Source organism: Haliotis asinina, chromosome 14, assembly GCF_037392515.1.
Source record: "Haliotis asinina isolate JCU_RB_2024 chromosome 14, JCU_Hal_asi_v2, whole genome shotgun sequence".
In the NCBI taxonomy this organism is placed as follows: Eukaryota; Metazoa; Mollusca; class Gastropoda; order Lepetellida; family Haliotidae; genus Haliotis; species Haliotis asinina.
Window position 1 is genome coordinate 36,823,170 of NC_090293.1, and position 22,546 is coordinate 36,845,715.

Sequence of the window (22,546 nt, forward strand, 5' to 3'; positions counted from 1 at the left end):
GTCCTCCCATAAACACGTGCACCGTTTGGTGCGATAATCACGCTAGTCCGCGTATATGGCGCTAATGTCCAGGAACACTGGAGCCTGGCCACGGAGCTACGTGCATCACTGTCCTCAAGTCATGGGACACTTTTTCAACTGCTTGGGGATCATACAACCACGTTGCTTGAAAGGCGCAATGAACTAACACTCACACTGCCAGCAGCACATATTCACGAGGAAACCTATTTTATAGCTGGGGGAAATGAGAGAATGTGGATCTAATAATCTTGTCCAGCGATACAACGTAAATGCGCCCACCCCTGGAGCCAAACCCAGGTTCTTCCACCGTGAATTGAACTTGGGCCCTTAGCGTGATTGGCAGACGCCTTGCACTGCACTATTGCGCTCCACGTATCTCTTGTCTCGTGTTGGTGCAGTACATGTGTTTGCCCTTCCACAATAAACAGCAATGATATATCAATTGGTATGTGTCCCACATTTGCGCAAGGTTTACTGGCAAGATTTATTGCTACACGGTTGACAAATGGCCAGTTACTTCGGTTGTAACGTCTAACGCGGTATTTTCTATCGATGTAGTGCCTCTGAAGATCAGTTTAGAAGATTAGTCATTTCTCTACAACAAAAGATCTCTACATCAAATCTATAACGATAATAAAGGTTTTGTGCCAGCCTGTTTGATTTGAAGCGGTGGAAATCAAGGTTGAAATCGGAAGACCAATGCATATTTAGCGAGGTAACTGGTAACTGATTTAGGGACATCATAATCATTTCAATTTACAGTTGTGTTTATTCTGAAAAAATCTTTGGAGAAGTTATAACTTTTTATTCACAGAATAATTACAAAGAAGTTTTTTCTTCCATTTGCTGTGAAACGACGCTCTCTTGGAAGACGCAATAACTTCTTGACACAAAGGTCCTCTGTCTCAGATATTTGTAAAGTGCAGACGAGGTATTTTCACAGTATTAAATACTAGTATCTATGTATCCCATTCTCATCACTGATGTTAATGCTGCCAACTGCATGTCATCGTATCTCATGTACCACCTCGGTTGTTTTTAGCTAATAAATGTCTCGATGAGTAAGATATGCATTGCTGATTCCTAGGGAATGCTGTGGGCATAGCATGCTGTGGGTTCGGTTCCTGATGGTTCTTAAAATGTCAAGGATATATAGCAATCAGTAGTTTGCATTTGGCATTTCATATGTATGGGGTAATTATCCAGTCTAATATGTGGTTAAAAGGTCTGATGTGGTGAACGCATTACATGCTATGTACAATGAACTGCAGAGAGAAATGTTGAGGTGCCAAAATGAAATGATTGACCGATAATACGTTTGATTAATCACTGTTTCTTGCACAATGGGTTTGTCAAAAGCGTGTATGTACTCCCTCAAAAAAGAAACGCATTTGGTGTGTTTTCACGAATTAAATCTGATCTGCTAAATTGAAAGTGAGATAACACGTGTAATCAATTGCACCAAATGTCTATTGACATAACGACATGCATAGCTTACGAAAGTTCAGTAAGTGAAAGGCGAACGAAATAGCCCAGTTAAGCCCAGCAGGGCGTTGTCTTCAGTATCCCCCAAACTGCTCTGCACTGTCTCGGCGTAGGTGAGTTTGTGTCTTAGGATTTATAGTCACATCCTCAATATTTCAGCCAAATCGTGACTTCAACAAATTACAAAATCAAAATAAATGCAATTAAAAAATAATAAAAAACTGTCACTGAAGGGGAGTAATATAACTAGATTATCATTAAATGAGTTAAAACTAGCTAACATATATCTTGAAAAGTACAAAACTATTTTTGACATTGCAGTGTAAAAATGGACTATATATAGATCACCAAGAACTTAAGGTAGATCACCATACTCGGGTCCACACGGACTTACATTACTTTTGCATGGACCCTAGCTACGTATACATCTGCACCATCCCTTCAGTCACTGGCGTCTATGCTGAAATTTAGCCATTTAAAATGGCAAAAACACCACGATTAAAACCTGGTAGAAATAAACTTTCAACACATTCAAGCAGGACGGGGTAAAACCGCAGAAACGGAACAGCCAGTTATGGCAGGGGACATCTATTCCGGGAGACCTGTCGGTTCTTCATCTGTCGTAGTGTCATAGTCACGACATAAAGGGATGACAAGTCACCCCGAGACCAGTAACCGTGTTCAATGACGTTAGCTACCTTGTTGACACAGTTTTGCCAAGTTTCAGTGATTTTGGTAAGGGATTCCTTCACCGAAAACTCTGAAATTTGTCGAGCCATGATATCATATCACCTTTTCGACTGTTCGATGTGGGGGCTTTACTGTCGGGCTCCTGCACGCTGTGGCATGGGGCATTGTACATTACGATAAAAGACTTCTCTGGTAGAGCTGGTACCAAGTTGTTTTTAACCCAGTCAAGGAAAACCGCACCATTCATCTCAGAATGGTAGTCTCTGTTATCAGTGGACTTTGCCCTGAATACCAAGTTGCAGCCTGGGGGAAAGCCTTTGCTGGAGCAACCAGCAAGGAGAACGATTAATCGCTCTCCTTTCCCTAGAGGCAGCTTTCTGCGTGACCCCTTATCATCCTCATCGGGTACCCACTGACAGCTGGCAGTGTGCGAGGCATTGACCCAAGTCTCGTCAAAGTATACTGGCTCGAACCTTCTTTATTACCCTCAGAAAATTTTTTCTCAAGCGAACGATATCACGACATTCACAGAAAACTGACCTAATCTCCCCCGAAATTTTCCCCGAACGAGAGTGAAAGAGTCGCCAGAGTGTGTACTTTGATACCCTGAGATTGTGGTCTTGATTCAAATGTTTTGTTTTAAATTTTCACATGCATTTGTTTTCAGAATAGAGCCTGTTGATAGACTTCTTTACGAGGTTCTTTCTAAAGTTGTCCAGATGTTTTAATTTGTGTGATCTTGACACGACCCCTACCTGCTTCGCATCACCTTCACAATGTCTGTGTTCCAGAACATTTGTCAGTGCCCTTGCTGATACTCCGAAAGCCTTTGATACCCTCTTACGGAATTTATTAATGGCATGAAATGGTTTGCCCCTTTCGGCTTCAGCACGGAAAAAACTCGTACACTTTAATCATCTACTGTTTCACGTCAGCATTCAACTTCATTTTTCATCAGGCATGTGTATCCCGTGCACGGCCAGATAGTGGCCAGATAGTTCTTAGATAACAACTTCTGCGTTTTCAATGATGATAGTTCCTTAGAGAACCTTTTTTAGGTTGAGTCCGGAAATTTTTCAAATATCAGAAAGCTGTTGGATATTGGTAAATGATAAACATGTGTACTATTTATATTTATGTGACAGTTTTGTTCAATGACAAAATTTGCAATTCATCGGCCCGTTTCTGACTCAAACGGACTGTAGTATGATGACTACTTAAAATCCTGACTGACAACCCCAGTATGTGTAACCGATAGTTGGTAAAATTTTATGTAATATATATAATGATCCCACTTCTTTTGCATTAGATCACGGACGTAGGTTCTAATGTTAGCTATGTAATCAGGGTATGGAATAGGAAGTAGAGTCAGAGTTGTTGAGTGCTGGCTAGCAAAATCGTCCATGAAAAAATTTAAAAATTGAAAAAAGGTTCCATCGATTGAATCACTGAAAACATTTGTTTATTTTGATACGACAATCGTCCATCCCAGAAAAGCCAGCTTGGCTGGGTAACCAACAAAAGACGATGACGTATTAGCCAGTAGCAAGATCATTATACAATTCAATAATTTCTAATAAACGTTGATGTTTAGAAGAAAGATTTTTAATCGCCTGAAGGCACGAAAGAGAGTCCGAAAAGATTATGTATCCTTTATGACTTCATGATTAGGGTGTTTTTATATATTGTAAGGAAATATATAGCGATTGCTTCTGCTGTAAAGATAGCACTGTTTCTCGGTATTCTGGAAGATATTGTTCTGGATCCAATGATAGACGCACAAGACACTGCGCCACCATCTTTGGATCCATCTATAAATAAGGATTCGTATGCATAATATTTATTATTATATATATATTTTTTTTGATTGAATAAAATCTTGTTCAGTTGTGGCCTAACCAGTTGCCAAGGAGGAGAAGAAAGAAGACGGGAAGAAGATATATTTTCAGGGCCAATGCCAGCAGCAGAAATGAATGGTTCTTATCCGATAAGGAAGAGGAAGTGAAGAATTTGTTATTATAAAGATCCTTAAGGAGGATTAAACACACAGTTGTGAGCATGACTGGATTCATTAGAATATACCTTTATGATATATTATAAAGACAGTTGATGCGGTGAGATATTTGAGTTGGCTCATCGGCTTCGACGAAGCGACTATCAATGGGAAACGTTCTGAAAGATCCAAGACACAGTTGTACTCAAGTTTCGACTGGACCAGTGATCTGTACAGATGAAGGAGGGTAGTGTTGTCTCTCCACGCATTGAATTAGAAATGACATTCACTAAGTCGAGCGCCTTCAGGCTTATGGGTTTTAGATGTTTGATATGTAGAACACAGGTTAAAAGCGGGTCAAAAATTAGACCAAGGAATTTAGCTTCATTTACAACTTTGACGGATGTGCCATTTAATGATAATTCGGAGTCTTTGTGGGGTTAGTGTACGATTGGTTTTAGATTTTGAAAATTTACATCCGTCTTCAAGACACCATCTACGAATTTTGATGAGACAAATTTGTAATAGCATTTTGGACAAAGGATTCTAAATCATCACTAGTACTTATATTCTTCTGAAAACCACATTTAATATTTGTAATGAGGTTATTGGTTTCCAGATACCAAATTAATCTGTGTTTTTACCACTCGTTCCATGGTTTAACAGACAAAGCTGGTATTAGATATCGGTCGGTAATTGGAAGGATCTGTGTGATCCCGTCCAGGTTTGGGTATAGGAACGACAATGGCTTTGCCCCACGGAGGAAAATTTCCAGATGTCCATATTGTGTAAAATATATCTAAAAGTATGACCAGACATTGTTCAGGCAAATGTTCCAATAGTCATTAATGGATATTGTCATCACCTGCTGGTGTCATAAGCTTGCTCAAGAGCTGTATACTTCATTACTGACGTTACAATTATTTGATAAAAATTGACCTTTGTCTTTCATTGTTGTATCTGATATCTCTTAAACAGTTTGCCGATGAGGAACTTTCGGCAAGGCTTTCACCAAAGTCATTTGCAGTAATAGCAAATATAATTATCAGTAATCATCACCATCTTAAAGATGGTGAACTGCAGATTTGGAACCTTTGTCATTAATTCTTTGAACCATGTTCCATACCTTGGATATTGGCGTACGTGATTTAATTATGAAGACATAGTTCCCCCAGGATTGCTGTTTGGTGTCTTGGACGGTACAATGTGCCTTCGCAATTGAGTATTGTGAATTTATTTTAGTTGTGGACATTTGGGTGACGGCGGAAATAAGTCTATTCCTGCTTAAATCTTTATCAAACCATGGTTTCCGAACGTGGAGTTGTAGAGGATTTGGGTGTACAGTCATCAGTTATTTCATTTTAAACGTCAAATCAAATCCAAATGGGATCAGTTATATGACTGTTCATAAAGTTTGAAATAAGGACCTATCTGCCATGGAAAAAGCAGGAAAGTGGTTATTTCCACATCACTGTGGACTGACCAATCAAATTCATTTAGGAGGTTAGAGTCTTCAAGAGACAAATGTAGAGAAGAATAGGTGCCGGGGGCACATAAGTACTTGAATCGTCAGTGTATTTACGCGTCATTGGAGGTAAAACCTTCCAAGACCCCATTTCACAAAGCTCTCGTAAGCCTAAGATCTCGTAACTTTTCTAACTATGTTACTGTACTTTTCCTTTTGAGTTAATGTTCGTGTCATCCCAGATCGGGTTATGGCCATTGAGATGACCCATTACAATACAGGTTTTCGGAAGCTGGTTATAGAGAGCTTGAAGATCCGACTGTCAGAGTACTTTAGAGATCAAAACGTAAAGGTAACGTGAATAGTGAGTCTCACTGCAACGGTTTGCGGATTAGTTGTAAGTGTTACAAGACCATGAATAACATCCTGCTTAACGAGGATTGAAGGTCCTCCAGGAGCCCTGTCACCCGGAGGTGAAAAATGATTGTATTCATTAAACTGACGTAACTTAAGAGCATCTGTCTGTTTCAGATATGTTTACTGTAGACAGAAAGTTGATAGAGCAAAATGTTGGACTAATAGCTGTTAGTTAGTCCTCAATCCTTAATTCTACTGTATTATATTTTTGGTATAACAATCTTTTCGGTGTATGGTAGTGTGATCTACCCCGCACTTTCCTGGAGGGCGACAAGCTAAGTGTCCGCTGATGGATGTTATCAGACATATCCATATCTGCCAGTGACCCAAACTTGCTACATAACTGATCTTGTGTGACCCTGTTAGGGGCTTGATTTGTTCTTGAAGTGTCTGATCCTGGTTTGACTTTTATTTTTCCTGTTGGTTTCTCATTTTTCTCAAGTTGAGATTGAGGTAGTGAAACAGGAGATTGCTTCCGAGAGAGGTTCTGCTGGTCAGTAAGTGATTTTGCTGTCTTTGTTGATAGAATAAGAGTTCCGTAGTGTCTATGTTTGCCCATGTCAAGTCTGTTTGAAATGCATATGGATAATTACTGGTGAGGTATTTTCTTTTTGGGGTTGCTTCTGATGGTGATGGATGCATACGTTTCACATTTTTGGAGCTACTGTCACAATTTTCTGTTACATCTGTATTCTCAGCACAGTGAGGACATGACAGATAATGTGAAAGTGTTCGCACCATGTCCTGGTAACATGCCCTGATTGGTTTGGGCGGATTCGGTGCAGGAAAGAAAAGACTCCTGCCTGCAGCTCCAGGGATACCTGGATCATATACTCAAGCAATACATCTTGATATTGTCAGATGACAAAAGTTTTATGTAATTTCTAAAGGTTGTGCGGCTTAGCATGACCGACCGATCGATTGAACCGGACTCATTCAACCTCCCGTCAAGGTGAAGTGAGGGGCGTAGTGCTGGGCAAAGAACGCTATTCTTCGAACCAGTGCCCTCAACCACCAGACTCCCGTCCTCGACCGGCACCGGGGCGCAATCCACGGCAAACAAGTGTCACCGCCATATCGGTCAACCTGAGCGACATAATTCTGAGTAAAACGTTTATTTCGACGACGATAGACATGTACTCTTCCCTCACGGCACTGGAGCAGAAGATGTGATTCGTTACTCAACCATACACTTAGCCATTTTTTAGACTCATTAAACGGACGTGACTGCACCACTGGACCCGTTTATGTCGATGTAGACAGGTTCAAAGTTCGCTTCTACAGTTGCAGTTGCTGTGACAGGTCAGTTCCTCAAATGAAGCACCTGGGAGTACCCTATCCTCACGAAGTCATCCAAGGTCTACCGCTTCCGGGCAGATCATGCGTAGAATTAGTGTCTTGATATCGGTCCTGTAAACGGCAGATGGTACTCTGGTGAACACTGAGGTGGCATGCAACGGCAGACTGAGACTCCCCAGCCTCCAGACGACCAATGCCAATGTTTCCATTTACTGCAGCAGGTCGCGGCATAACCATATTCTTTCACGGTACTTAGCTAAAACTCAGAACTGCATATGTATAATGCGAACCACTTTTTCTCCATGACATTTCATTCATGTTGACACGTGCGTTTCTGAAGATGCGTTTGAAACACTTTTCGGGGAGAGTATGTTTGTAGGTTTACTTAAAACAGACCCACATCTAGATGCCTATGGCTAACAACATACTTTGTTCAAAGGATTAGCCGATAATATGTTGATTTATTGTTCTTTGTTGTCTAACTAAACAGATCTTTTAATATACGTCTTGTCAAAAGTTTACACCTACTAGTGTAAATATAGCCACTTACTTCAGGCAACTGTTCTAAACTAAATTTAGCCAAATATTCCATGCTGTTTAAAGGTACTGTCTACACATGGACATATGTAATGTAAAGCAACTTCGTAAGGTTGCAGAGATCATTGTCATGAGTTAAAGAAGTGATAAAAATCAGTGAAAATGGTGGATTCGTAACAAAACTTTACAGCAAAATCCAGCTATTCACATGCACGATATTTACAGCAATTTGGCAGCAATGTGATGCATGGTCCTCGTGCATTTCATCTGTAGAAGGTTTACAGTGGAGAAATCAATCTTCGGTGTAACCATACATAGGTACATACCATATAGTGAGTGTTTAAATGAGTCTAAACTTTAGAAAGGAAGTTTAGTGCAGGGTATGATCATCAGCAAGGTTGACACATGGGTTGTTTCAACTAGTGAGGCTTTATACTAATCAGTTGAGAGACGAACACGTCTTATAATATTCCGATAATATCCTAGGACTTTAGGTGAATAGGATATAGATCCTATGTCGATTGGTTTGGCCTGATGTAATTATAACCCTTTTGGTTGTGATTATGATGTTTCAGTTTTGTTTTCAATCCTTTGCGATAGCAGGAACACGTGAGGAAGATCGTTACTGATCAAACTGCCCCGCACGCTGAGGCTATCCCGTTAAACCAGCAGTTATTCCAAACTGTTGTTATTAATTATATTCTGAACTACGATAGAAACGCATCACCGTGATAAATGTTTAATCTCCGTGATAAATTAAGAAAAGAACTTGTCCCTGCTGACATTGAACAAGAAACAGAAAAAGCAATCATTCATCATTTAGTGTACCATAGATAAACGGTAACACTGACGAGGGTCAACCTTAATTTTCACAATACCTTCACAACAGTCAGCGTCAGTAATGGGCATGGCCATCATTTGCGTCGAACACAGCCACGGCAGAAGAGGGGCTCCATTCACGAAGCAACCTTTACTAAGGTGAACTTAACCCCCATTCTTTACATGGCTATGCTTAATGCTTTATGAAAGGAGGCGCAGGACTGTTGTTTTGGTAGGGAAAATTCATGATTCAATCTCAACTTATCTGGCCTCGTTAGTAAAAACAACACGAACGCGTCCTAGTTGACGTAATCGCCGTCGTACGGTCTGGGACTGATAATACCCCTCCTTCCACGATTGGTAGTGCTCTAAACGCTGGTTCGAACCTTTCCTTTAACTGAGTGAGGACGATGTGAAGACCTCGAGTCGGGGTCGTGGCACATGGTTTCCCTGGATCTGGTCGATCACATGCTCTGCCAGTTTGTCGTCGGTGCTGTGGTAACCTGTCGATTTTTCAGTTGTGACAATTTAACCTTCTGGCCAGTTGATAAACCAGTTTCATGAAACCAAACAGCGCTTTCTCTCAACAGCTAATAAACATAGCATTGTCTATGCTTGAGAGGCATATTTTAGAAGTTGGAAGTAAATAGGATAACTGTATATGGATGACAACTTCTTTAATACTGGAACACGACGTTTCGATACAGGTTCTTGTATCGTTTTCAAAGTGTAAATGATACAGGGAGAGAACAGGCGATATATATACATAAACTAATTAACAAGTGATGATAAAGGCAACGGGTTAAAGGAAAACATGGAAGCCAGTAGTGAACAGAGTCTAGTATGAATACAAGTTAACAAAGTGATGATAACTAAGGAAGCCAGTGAGGTACACAGAGTGGGTTGTTTGTACAGTAGGCTCGAGTGGTTTGATGAGCTCATCGTAAGCTGTGGGGATGGGGTAACCTTGGTCTCTGTTAATCAGGGGTCGGTATCTTTTGATGTTGATTGCTTCAGTTATTTTCCTTTTGGTAAAGTCTGATTGGTTCTTTGAGAGGATGGTGTAGTAAGTCCAGTTGATTTGGTGATCGGGATGGGCCGCTATGTGATCTGACACTGCTGATTTCTGGTCCGATTTGATGGTAGATTTCTGATGTTCCTTGATTCTGGTGTCGACAGGCCTGGATGTTTCTCGTATGTATGAGTGCCCACAATTGCAGTAATTTTGTAGATTACATCCTTGGGGTTGGGTTTTATGGCTTGTGGGTGTTTTCTTCCATTGGCCTGTAGAAGGGTGTTGATGGTGACAGAGGTGGTGAAGGTGATGTCTATTCCTGCTTGTTGCTTAAGAAGCCTGCTGATCTGGTGGGAGGGCTTGCCGATGTATGGGATGAAAATCTTTATTGGAGCCGATTCAGGTCGAGAGGGTTTGGTAGTAGGCCGTGATAAAGTTGCTGCAATTTTCCTGTTCACTAGCTGGGGTGGGTAATCATTAAGGTTGACAAAAACATCTCTCAGGTGGGTGATCTCCTCATGCACGCATGCACCTCATAGAACATACGTTCTTAGCTCTTCTTTGAAGTCATTTTATTGGGTATGAAACTATGTGCTTGAAATGGTATATCATCAAAATGAAAATTCTCACACTTCATTTTATAATGGTAACGTTTGTTATCATCTCATCGCTTATCTGAATTCTATGAAGTCACACTGCGTACCTTTGTAGTATGCATAATAATGATATTTACCTGTAACTTCACACTTACAGACTTGTATTCATTAATAAACAACGAAAACATGTCACTTCGACTGTAGCTCTTTTTTTGTATACACTTTTAATGCTTTGGTCGTTAGTAAAGCAAGTCAATGTTCTTGTCCAAAATGAGAACAGTTTTATTCCATGAAGAAACAACCGATTTGTATTCCGATGCTTTCAAAGTATTAGCTTGAGTACACAGCTGTTCCTCAACATTGAAGGTTCGGTTGAGTATCACGGATAGCTAAGACATGACTACTTTATGGTTCATATTCAGACAGGATATGCCATATATCGACGTCACCGGTCAACAGGCAACAAGAGCAAATCCCGCTGTCTGTGACGTGAGTATTTGTATTATACATTCATACCTGCTTCAGTCCTATTTGTACCTCTGAAACGTTATTCGTAATGAATTCACTGTCTGCAATACAGCTTAGAAACATGTTGCCATTCATTTTGGCAGCATGTAATTGCGTTGCATGTTCTATAGAGGGCCTAATCGAGTATGAGTCTAATTTTGTACAAAGTGACTGTTATTCAACATATACACGAACACATCAAGAGTCCAACAGTTTGGAACAAAAGATTTATAGCGCCATGTCTCAATAAACCCTCCTAAGTGTCCAACAATATCGGTCAAACTCGGAGTGTCTCCACTTTCTAGCACAATACTTCGCCGAAGTAAGCAGATTGACTTCTCTAACTAGATACTGCAACTAATTGCTTCCAACTGTGTAATGAACGTGGAGTCAGGTGACATTTCTTTGTAGTCGCATGCGAATTACTGCCTTGCCGCACGCATCACAGGCAGATTACAACATAGGGTAGTACACTTTACCAGTCGTGTCACAGCTGCCAGTATCTTGGCGAGAAATGTAGGAGTACACCCAAGATGTCCTCGGCCAAACAGATATTTACAAAAGGCGAAATCCTGAATTGTGCGTTTGTCGGAAACAATTAGAACTTGCTGCGATAGCAGCTTAAGGGTGGCGTTGTGTGATTTAAACTAAATTCAAATATTTTACAATAACTATTGCGACGGGTTTGTTTCTCGCTCTTCTTTTCGTGTTTATTAGTCCATGCACTGTAGTGTTATCCGGCTCGTGTTTTTGTCTGCTCGGCACGGTGGTCTAGTTTTGTCCAAACTGTAAACGAAAGGAAGTTAGGATGCCGCCAGTACCTCCTTCAAACAGAGAAAAATGCCAACACCAAGAGAAAGAGGGACAAGAGGAGGACGGAGCTGGATGTCAGGGTGTTGGAGGAACTCTTGAGGTCCACATTAGTGCTCCGTATGTTTGTTGACACACTAGGTTGAGCACATATCTGAGTATGTATGCTCATTCTACCGGTCAACAAGGAGGATGGTGGAGACCACGTGTTTCCGTCCATACATCAACCCCAAAACGCTGGGTTTGAAAAGAAAAGGATACAACAAATGCATTTGGAACCTAGACCTGGGTGAACGAGACGCTGACATTGAAACTACTGAATGTTATGTAGGAGAACGAAACTTCCTTTGAAATAATGATTGCATTACACCTTGTCGGGTATTGTATGACCAATATCAGTACCGTAAAATTGCACAAACAATTTATCATTTTAAAATAGCTGTCCACATTGTGAGTGACAAAATGTTACCTTGAAACCAAGCATTTACAAACAGGTAACTACATACATAAATTATATTCATAACAGGACAGTTAAATTTGTTAAGACTGCATTTCCGATTAACTTACAGTTTGAACAAGCATCTCGTACAAGTGTGTGAGAAAGCATCTCGCACAACAGTGTCAGAAGGCATCGTGTACAATAGTGTCAAAAAATATCTCGCATCAAATTATGTATGAAAGAATTTCGTACAGCAGTGACAGAAAGCATCTCGTACAACTGTGTGAGAAAATATCTCGAACAACAGTGACAAGAAATTGTCTCATATCAAATTATGTAAGAAAGCATCTCGTACAGCAGTGACAGAAACAGCCACAGAAAGCATCTCGCACAACTGTGCGAGAAGGCATCCCGCACAACAGTGGCAGAAAGCATCTCGTACAATTTTGTGAGAAAACATCTCCTACAGCAGTGTCAGAATACATCTCTTACAACGGCGTGTGGAAGTATTTCGTACAACAATGTCAGTAGCCATCTTGTACAACAGTGTCAGAGGGCATCTCACTCGGAAGATTGATGATCAAGGCCTTCTTCCCAAGCTACATTAAATCTGTCTCTACTCTGTCAGGTGCAAGGTGTAGATATCATAATTACAAATACATACGTTCTTCAGAAGGAAACGCATAGGCGATTTTTAGAATAATGGACTTATGTTGTTGCAGCATAGAAGTACAAGAGTACTATTTTTCCCAAAGGTCACCTTTGAGTGATTGTATACAGCTTCAGCGCAAAAACGCGGTAATTTAACTTTTCTCCTTGTTTTTAGAAGCGTCGGTGAAATGAATGTTTTGCAACTTAACTGCATTAGACAGATCCATAGATTCGGTGGGGATAGTGCCATGGTGTGGGGTTCGATATCCAGCACTCAAGGACCTGATTTAGTAGAGGTTTAGTATAATTTGATAGAAAATCGATATATCAACTTGCACCCCACACTTCCGATTTTAGACCGACAGAGGGAGGTGTTCCAGCATGACAACGCTACTTACTATACAGCACGCGGAACGGTCCGCTACCTTGCTAATTCTAACTCCAATGACCGTCCCCATCACAGATCTGAACCCGACAGAACACCAATGGGAGGAACTCCATCGCCGTGTACGTCAACGTCAAATCAGACACAGACGCAGCTAGCCATCGCATTGCAGGAAGAGTAGGGACGATTTCTACAGGAGTGACTTCAGTCACTTATCCAGTCTGTGCCGAGACGGTGCAGAGCAGTAATTTCTGCCAATGGTGGAGATACATAGTACTGTCTTTGTGGACTCAGAGAGACAGCAATAAAGGCAAAAAATCATAACTAGTGCACATTATCGTGAAGAGTATTTTACCACTGTGGTGGATATTCAGGACTTTGCCTTCTCGTATTATTATGTAATCAAGAGCAGATTTCAATAACGTGTGTAGATAATTGCTAGTGAGCGATGCACATCCACGTCGTGCCATGTTGATACTGTATCCCTTCAAACAGAAAGATGAGTTTTTTCCCTTAGTTCCATGTGTTTATTGCACGTAAAGAAAAATACATTTAATAATGAAGCATTTCCAATAGGGTGATTACAGGGGCGGTTGATGATGTCTGTCAAACCTATCGGCATTAATATCACTACAACGGAGTTTGATGCGAGAATGGATAATTTGGCATACTCTTGAGCCATAGTTTAGATCAGAGATAATATGTTGGGTTTTTTTTAAAAATATATCTGCATGACGATTGTTTGGGTCGGGATAAGGTATCAATATTTCGAAATCTAGGACTTGGTGAAGAAACTTTCCACTGTTCTTAATCGCAGCATATGTGTCTAAATTGCTGACAGTTGAGGGGATGGTGGTAATGTAGCTGGGGCCCATGCTCCCTAATATGGTGATCTGCCTACACTTGTTGGCGATCTATTAGTTTTTGCCCATGTATTGCGGGGGATATAGTCGACTCTTCGTCTGTTTGTCCGTCCATAATCACATAATCATTTGGTTTCCGGAACCGCTCAGTATTTTGAGACCAGAATAACTACATATAAAAAACTGAGCCCATGCTTGTGTCTTTTACAATTTACAGATTTTTGGCATTTTGGATGGATTTTTTTTTAAACTATTATTATTATTATTATTGTTTTACAGATTAAGATTGAAATGCAGCAGAGAGAGTGCAGGTTATTCTGGCACAGTCAGGCCGGGAGGCCTCATCATCAGCTCAGGGCCCTCGCCCCCTCTACACACAGCCCAGACAGCGAATGGGACTTCTCCCAGGAAACACTGCCTAGTCGAACCAACCAAGAACTTTTCGGAGAATATGGAGGCTCCCCAACACTGAAGCTCTGAGCTCCAGATTTTCTTTAAACGAGATTTATACTCGGCCCGAAGTTTATCTTGAATTTTGGCATTCTGGAGCTTGTCTCGAACTTGCATTCCAAGATAGGTGTAGGCCTGATCTTCCACAAGATGCTCAATAACTCCTCCCCCTTGTAACTTGACCGATCCATCATTAGTTACCTTGCCTCGTTTCAAATAAAGAGTATTACATTTCTCGAGTCCAAAAGTCATGCCAATATCATTAGAGAAGGACTCGACAAGGAGAACCTGTTCTTTCAAATTGGTCTCTCCTTTGGCAAGGAGCTCGATGTCATCCATGTAGAGGAGATGAGTAAGAGGTGTTGGGGATCTGTGCTGAGGAGGTCCGGGATGGTACCCTTCCTCCCTGTTGAGGAGAAAACTCGGGTACAGACCACAACTGTTTCCAGAACCTTTATTATTATGTTTTACAGATTGAGATAGAAATGCAGCAGAGAGGGTTATTATTATTATTTGTGTGTGTATTTTTTTTCGTTTGATTTTTCCATGGAAAGGTTTTGCTCCTAGTCTTACTGGAGGGGTGGACTTCGTTTCCGGGACATAACACAACACCGTGTGTTTCTGCAACATTTGGTACATATATCAATCATAAGTGGTGCCTATTTACACATTTTTTGTGATTTATGTTTCCATGGAAACGTTTCGGACGGCGGGTGTTTCGTTTCCGAAAACTTCTTAATATCTTTCAACAAAATACGTCAGATGTATCAGGCAGATCACAGAATGGTGCCTTTTGTAATTTACAGATAGTTTTTTTTTTTTTTTTTTTTTTTTTTGGGGGGGGGGGGTCATTTTTTGAGTTTCCATGGAAACGATTTGAACTTATTCTCTAAAGGGAGGAAAGGGGATTCGTTCTAAAACCATTTGATATATTTCAACAGATCTCGAAAGATATATGAGACAGATCTTGAAGTGGTGCTTTTTGCTGTTTACAGATATATGCCATTTATATTTTTCGTAACCATTCGAACTTAGTCTAAAAATACATGAAGTAACTCTCAGATGATTTGTCCTTTAAAATGTGTGGGAGCCGGGGAAATATGTCATCTCCTGATGACTGCTGTTACACTGTCTTGTCCGAAGTTGAAATCCAATTTTAGAGATAAGTGCTAGTTTTACTTCTAAATACTGTGATATTCTAGTTGTTTTACCGTCCTTCGCCGTCAGGATGTTTTAATTTACATGTGTTTATGGTTAATTTACAGTTTGTATTTGTAACGATAGGGCTGAAATATTGCCGATGTGATTTTAATTTTAACTCACTCCAGATACAAGAGACGACTAGTTATGAGCATTTCAGAGCCTCCAGATGTTTAACATCATTACGTGGCGTTCACAAGATGGTATGACGAAGAACATCTTTTATGGATTGACAACGTTTTCATCAAGCAAATGATGCACAACATTATACACAAGGATAACGTATACCGTGCAGGAAGGGTATTAGAGTTTATACAACTGAAGAGTTTGATGTTGACATTACTGGTAGTTGTTGTCATATAGGTAATGACTATGGTGCTAGGGTTTTTTTTGTGTTGTTTTGTTTTTGGTTGGTGTTGTTGTCTTGGTTTGTTTTGTTGGGTTTTTATTTTTTGCTTTCGTTTCGTTGTTTTGTTTTGTTTTTGGGGTTTTTTGGTTTGTGTTTTTATGGGGTGGTTTTGTATATTGTTTCGGGTTTTGTTTTTGGTGGGGGGTGGGGCTTTCTTCATTTCTTCTGAAATATTGTCCATCTTATGTGGCAGTTTTGAAAGAAGGCAACCAAAATAGTGCCTGCCAGTCCTCTGAAAGAGTTTTTTTTTACAGAGATTATGGACTTCACTCGACCCTTAAACCAAAGTTTTATACAGGATAGGATCGTATATATACACGTGTTTATTGAGTTCCAAAAACAATTTAGTAAACTTGCAGTTGATATTCCTAGAAAATTCATCATAAGCGAAATCATTCATGGAAACTAACTATATCTTTCCACAAGCAAAGAGTGCCATCATCAGAAGCATTAGGCATATATAGATGCACCGCACCTCCTTTGTCCCTCTGCAAATGGCATGTGCTTTCTGAAACTGAAAGTAAGGCTGCATCGTGCTGTGTTATGATGTCAAGCGGATATGCACATATTTTGGATGTCCTCTTTTCCTTCACTTGGAGGGTTACAGCGACGAAATCACTGAACGGCGATATGATAAAGAATATCTGACTTATTCCAATTTCGCAAGATGTCAACATGTGTCGTTCTTACACTAATGGACGTCCCATCTGTTTTTCAGTGGAAAAGCCGTATGTCCTTTAAATATCACAGTAAAAGTAGATTTATTAAATTGTTAGGGTTTTTCACCACAGTGTATTACAATGTGGTTCGATTTGAATCATTATTCTAAAAGAGTGTGTGTCTAGGTAATTACACAACGTGTAAAGTTAGATTATTTTCAATTAGCATCGCCCAATATTTCGTGTAAGGGTTGCCGACGGGCCTCACTTGGCTAATAGTGCGAACAAATAGATCAATGGAAAGACCGAGGTATAAATCAACATTACACATGTGCCATCAGACGTTAAGCAAACAATGGCTGCTTTGGGCGGTCCCACTCCGGAACTGTAACACTGTACATCTGAGCTGTCAGATATCCTCATTCCTCAGGGCCACATACCGACTTCATCAATTACAGCTGCAGAGGAAGGACGGTGGATGTAGATAGCCAATGGCAGGAAGGAGGGGGTTAAGCGCTCAAGTGTGTCTTGATTCATCACATTATTCCCAGTGATTGTTAGCTTCGTCATGACAATAAAGTTTCATACCAGTCAGATTAATGTTTCAGCTTTTAGGCTAATATGCAATGATCCATTCGGGAAGGTGTACTTGCTTCAGGTGTAGAAGGATGGGAAGAAATAGAGTAAAACAATGATATGAACTGGTTCTTTTCTGTTAAAAATCATTATACCCAAGTCAGGTCCGAAAATCTGTCTCAAAACTGAATCACTAACCACTGATTACTTTTCCACTGATGTTGATGCCATGCTCGTGCACTCTTGCTCTGTGAAGTGGCAGCAAAACTGGCGTCTGGGGCTTCAATTCCGTTCACTGACGCGGTGCCCAAGGTGAGGTCCAGGTGGATTTTTCAGAGTTGGTCGTAACTGATATCCTGTTAAGGTACTGATGCACTAATCGTGCTGTTGCGCATAGGGTCCAAACTTGGACTCTCCCATACACCTTAAATTTGCTGAAGAAAATAAAACATTTTAGCCCTCAAACTCCCAAATAGAAACCGTTTGGAAACAATCCTTTGAAAATACGTATCAAAAACTGTTACAGTAAAATGCAATAGATAATATTGGTCTGTTGAAACATCATAAACAGAATGATTTTATAAATACATGTATACTTATCTGGACCTAGACTCACACGCAGCCCAATGCGGAGCCAGGCTCTGTTGGTATTCACTGATTGCATTCTCTCATGAATACAGGGGGATGTCCCTTCTCGTTACTGTAAAGGTCGAACTCTACTTCCAGCTGCAAAAGGTGATTTTACTGATCCCCAAAACACCTGCGCATTAGTTGTCTGTCAGCATAACTTTAGGGACACTCCTTTGGTCTGATATCTTCCAAATAACACAAGTGACGGTTACGTGTTTGCACGTATGTTACCTTACACAACCTGCGTACTTCAGTAAGAAAAGAGCTAAATGTTTTATCGTTTGACCTTCTTTACCCTGGTAAACATGGCACAGCACTTATAATGTGACGCAGTTCATATCAGTCACAAGTGGCATAACTCGCATTACTTGTCTTGACTGCATACCACGTAACACTGATCACATTCCATTGAGGTATATCTTCACGTGCATGACCTCAGGTCACAGTAGCACAGTGGATAAAAAGCCAGCCAAGGAAGGTAATAAATGTATCAGGCGTAACCATAGATGCGTCCAGGGTATAGTGGAGGCTTATCGGAACGTATACCCTGGAGATATCGAGGATGACTGGACATTTGTTTATAACGAAATCCGAATTTCACTGTTGATTTAAGTATTTTGAATCTCGAAATGCAGATTTGTTCACTCTCAGAAATGTTCTTCACCTTCCTTGACGAGAGATGTTGGTTCCTCTGATGAAAATGTTGAATCATGGCCCTGATTAGTCTCAAATTGAAAATTCTGTGATTTTTAGGCGATCCCTAAACGACTACTGTTAATTACCTGATCAGGTGAGATAACATGTTAAAGTGACATAACCACTAACCTGTTACGTTTACTGCGTACACCCTGTCACTTGAAACCAAAACTAACAGAAATTTGAATGATACATGTAGTTACTTTGGTAACTTTAAGACCAATAGAACTATTTTTTCTTATTATGCCAAATGCGATCAGTAAGATGTACGTTAATGGCATGTGGCCGGTTGGTGTATTTGGACCATATGTGTCCCCAAAGTTGGGTTGACAGACATGAGGTGTCAGAATACACAGTACAAATTGTTTACAGGGTGTCTAAGATCACTTGTCATCCGACGGCTCCCCCAACGTCACTGTTAACATGGTACAGAAAAGAGACAAGGATGAACTGTTGGTTCACCAATTATCCTTGAAGATGATACCAGTGTTATTTCTCATTGTGCTGGATGGAAGTCTGTAACCGCCAATATGTGGTTTCACGTCAAAATGTAGATATGAAAATTACTGTGTGTGATTTTTATCAGACTCTCCAGCACCTAGATATTGAATGTCCAGCATTGGCACACACACGGAATATTAATCGACATGATGGTGCTGCTCGGTGTTCTTATTACCATCTTCGCCATGAACGCTAACGTCCAGGAATGGTACGGCCCACAATATGTAGAGGACGTCGTGCAAAATGACAAATACAAAATTCGTTGGAATTTTCACGTACCCTACCTCAGACATATCCAAACCGACAGACCTGATCTTGTCGTTTCTGATAAAACCAGGGAATTATTTCCATCATTTTGACTACAAAGATTAAAAAGTACGTCGGTAACAGGCGCACCTTGCTTTTTAAATGTCTCACGTTCATGGCAAGTACTCTGTTGTTTGACTCCATTGATATCGGTCCCCTTGGTTCGTTACCTTCTTATCTTCTGGCGCAGATTTAGAGAGTGACCGTGTTTTGTACAACAGAGAGCTGCAGTATTGGGAGTCTTCATATTCTCCGGAATGTTCTTTGTGGATTCAACAAGACAACGTATCCTGGGCGAAGTTCCATTCTCGGTGTGGACCACGTGTGGAGTGGCAAGGGTACCTGAGTTTACGATGAGATTTTCAGACGTTTTAAAAGGATACGGACAATAAAGCATGAATGTTATGATCGGTCTTTAGAAGTAAGGACAGCTTTACAAAGATTTCACTGTTGTCTCAGAGCACAAATCAAACGCCCTAACCGCAGAAACTCCCTCCATGAAATTCCTCCATGTAGACAAAGGAGGTCATTCCTTATATTAACTGTTCAGTAACAGGTTGTTAAATTGGTCTGAGTCATTAGGATCTTGATCTGTGATTTGCATAGTTTGAAAAAGCTTTCTTCAGACACGAGTCTGTACAGAACAAACCAAGTAACTCAGTTGATCGGAAAACCTGTGCCCATTTGAGAAATAAGCATACCGTCTAACAGTGTCCTGATATAAGTATATGACCCGTCCAAAAAGGTCTGGCATTTTATTCTGATAAAACGTGTGGAGATTCACCACCAGTTACACATATACCTAATTTCACGATATTTATGGCTTAGTAAGATTTGTTTTATATGGATTTCTAATTGAAAAGCATGACCAAAAATCCAAAAGCTCTTGAAAGCATTTAGTTGGCGGACAGAGATGTGTGAAGTTTATCAACATTGATTTCCGATTAGGGAAAAGTTTGAGCATATGAATGTTGTGATAATTCAGTGGAGTCAATACTGAAAGGTCACGTGCACCTATTTAAGGTGGTTTGTAAATAATCGATAATCTGCCAATAAATCCAGTGACTGCGAATCGGAAACAAGGGAAGATATACCTTAAAAAAAAGTCAACGAGTCTGACCTACGCTCAGGTAGGTCACCTATTGGATAAGGGATACGATAAGAATACAGGATGAGACATTTTCTTTCAAAAAGTGTTAAATGCAGCAGATGGTATAGTTGTTGGTTTAATCCCTTTATGAATGTGCCTTATACTGTTATAATGCCGACAACGCTATTGTTCCTTTTGATGAGAAGACAAATGAATGAAACAGACAAGTACGTCGCGAAAGGTTGAAACATATTGAAGCAATTATTATGATTTTGTTACTTTTCTTTCGTTTTACAAGCTTTTTGACTATGGTTTGTTCCCGGAACTACAGACTGATTTCGTTGACTTTTCGACTACTTTGTAAAGCAAGGCCGTGTACTGAAGCCTTTGTTATTTTTTTTATCTAATTCAACCAGCTTCTACAGAGTTATGAATGATGGAAAAAGCCTGGTTTAAGGTATCCCCTTATTATAAGTTGCTTAATGCGGATGATGTGATACTGGTTTGTGATGCAGCACTTTTGGAACATTAGAGATGGGAGTGGTTTTCCTGAGATGCCTGCAGATCGCATTCTTAAGACATGTACATAGACAATTGCATTTGTAGTAATGACGTGTCTAATTGCTACGGTTACTGTTTTCACATGTTTAGGGGATTGTATTGTGTGAAGATGTAGGAGAGACTTATTTTATCATTTTAAAAATGTTGCTCTAAATATGTCCTTGACGCATGGGACAGCACAATAGTTCGTAGTTCACAGAAACCCGTTTACCAAGGCGAGCCAATGAATGTTAATGCTGTATGTGGCCTTTGGCTTTCATACAGAAGAAACACTTGACTTGACTTGAACACATTGGATTACTCCCTGAATTTTAAGTATCGAAAACTTCTTTAGCTACCTCAGATTGTAAACGACTGCATTTTGGCAAGAGTTTAAAGGTTTCGTTTAATTAGAGACAAAGGTTTGCTTGATCCGGTACCCAAGTGCACAGACGAATGGCATCCACATTTAGTTGTTTTTGTTGTTGTTGTTGTTGTTTGTTTTTTTTATTTGTGGATGTTGGGGGCGTTAAGTCTAGGCTCCGAAACCCTTTTCCCTCACTTTTCAAAGATACCGTCTTGAGGATCCATGGGTTACATGATGATCTCACAATACCATGTGTCCCCGCTCATAGCTTTGACATTATCTTCCAAGAAGGAAACGTTTAATTTTACTTTTGCTTGAGGTGATGTGTGTTCATGTAATTTAAGTTTATCTGTTTCTATTTGCAGGTCGGCGAAGAAGAAAGCGGATGGTGATGAATTCAGTACGGCGGCTGTTTTTGAAGGAGTATGTCACAAGTCTCTGACATGATTCTGTGATCATAAAACATGAAGACTGTCATTCAGGTCCTTCAGTGCGGTTATGATGGAATTCATACCTCCTTTTGTTCTGTCATTCTTCAGTACGCTTAAAACTTACCATTAGATGATTTCATATTTTCCAGTTAGTTTACATCCATTCATTCGTCAGGACTACTGCAAGGGAGTATATCCACCAGATTCACTGTATACAGCAATACAAAGGACCGTTAGATCATTAACCAAGTTAGTTTTCTCTACGAGCAATCCTAAACTTATACTCCAGAAATCCTTGAATTTTCACTACACTATGTTCAACTTTTTTCCTGGGGAAGGAACTTTCAACATTAGCGAACATCGAGGTGTTCTGTGTTTCATAAACACTGTTTTAAATAAATGCTTGATCATGTTACTCTTCGTTTGCTTCTTTCGCTGAACAGATGAAACTATGACATGGAATATTATCACATTGTCAGATATAATGCTGTAATCCTTACAACACTGACCCAGGTATCTTTCGTTCGAAAACTGACTTAGAGGACGGGAATATTTTTGCGGACAATCAGTGTCCCATGGATCTCCAGGCTGAACACGTGTAATAATGCCGTTGCCTTTCTGGGGTTTTTATTTTATTTTGCCACTGTTGCCGAAAAATATTGTGTCATTTTTAATGGTTGTCAGTTCTCTTCGGCATCC

The 22,546-nt window shown here is 40.2% G+C and overlaps 1 protein-coding gene across 1 annotated transcript in view; it reads left to right on the plus strand.

Annotated features, from left to right (window-relative positions):
- Window positions 1-22,262, plus strand: part of LOC137261748 (uncharacterized) — an 84,313-nt gene extending 62,051 nt beyond the window's left edge. Inside the window, exon 3 of the mRNA XM_067799534.1 lies at window positions 21,782-22,262. Within this exon, the coding sequence (XP_067655635.1) occupies window positions 21,782-21,858 (77 nt within the window). The 3' untranslated portion in view covers window positions 21,859-22,262. The remainder of the gene's footprint in view (window positions 1-21,781) is intronic.
- Window positions 22,263-22,546: the final 284 nt, after the last annotated feature.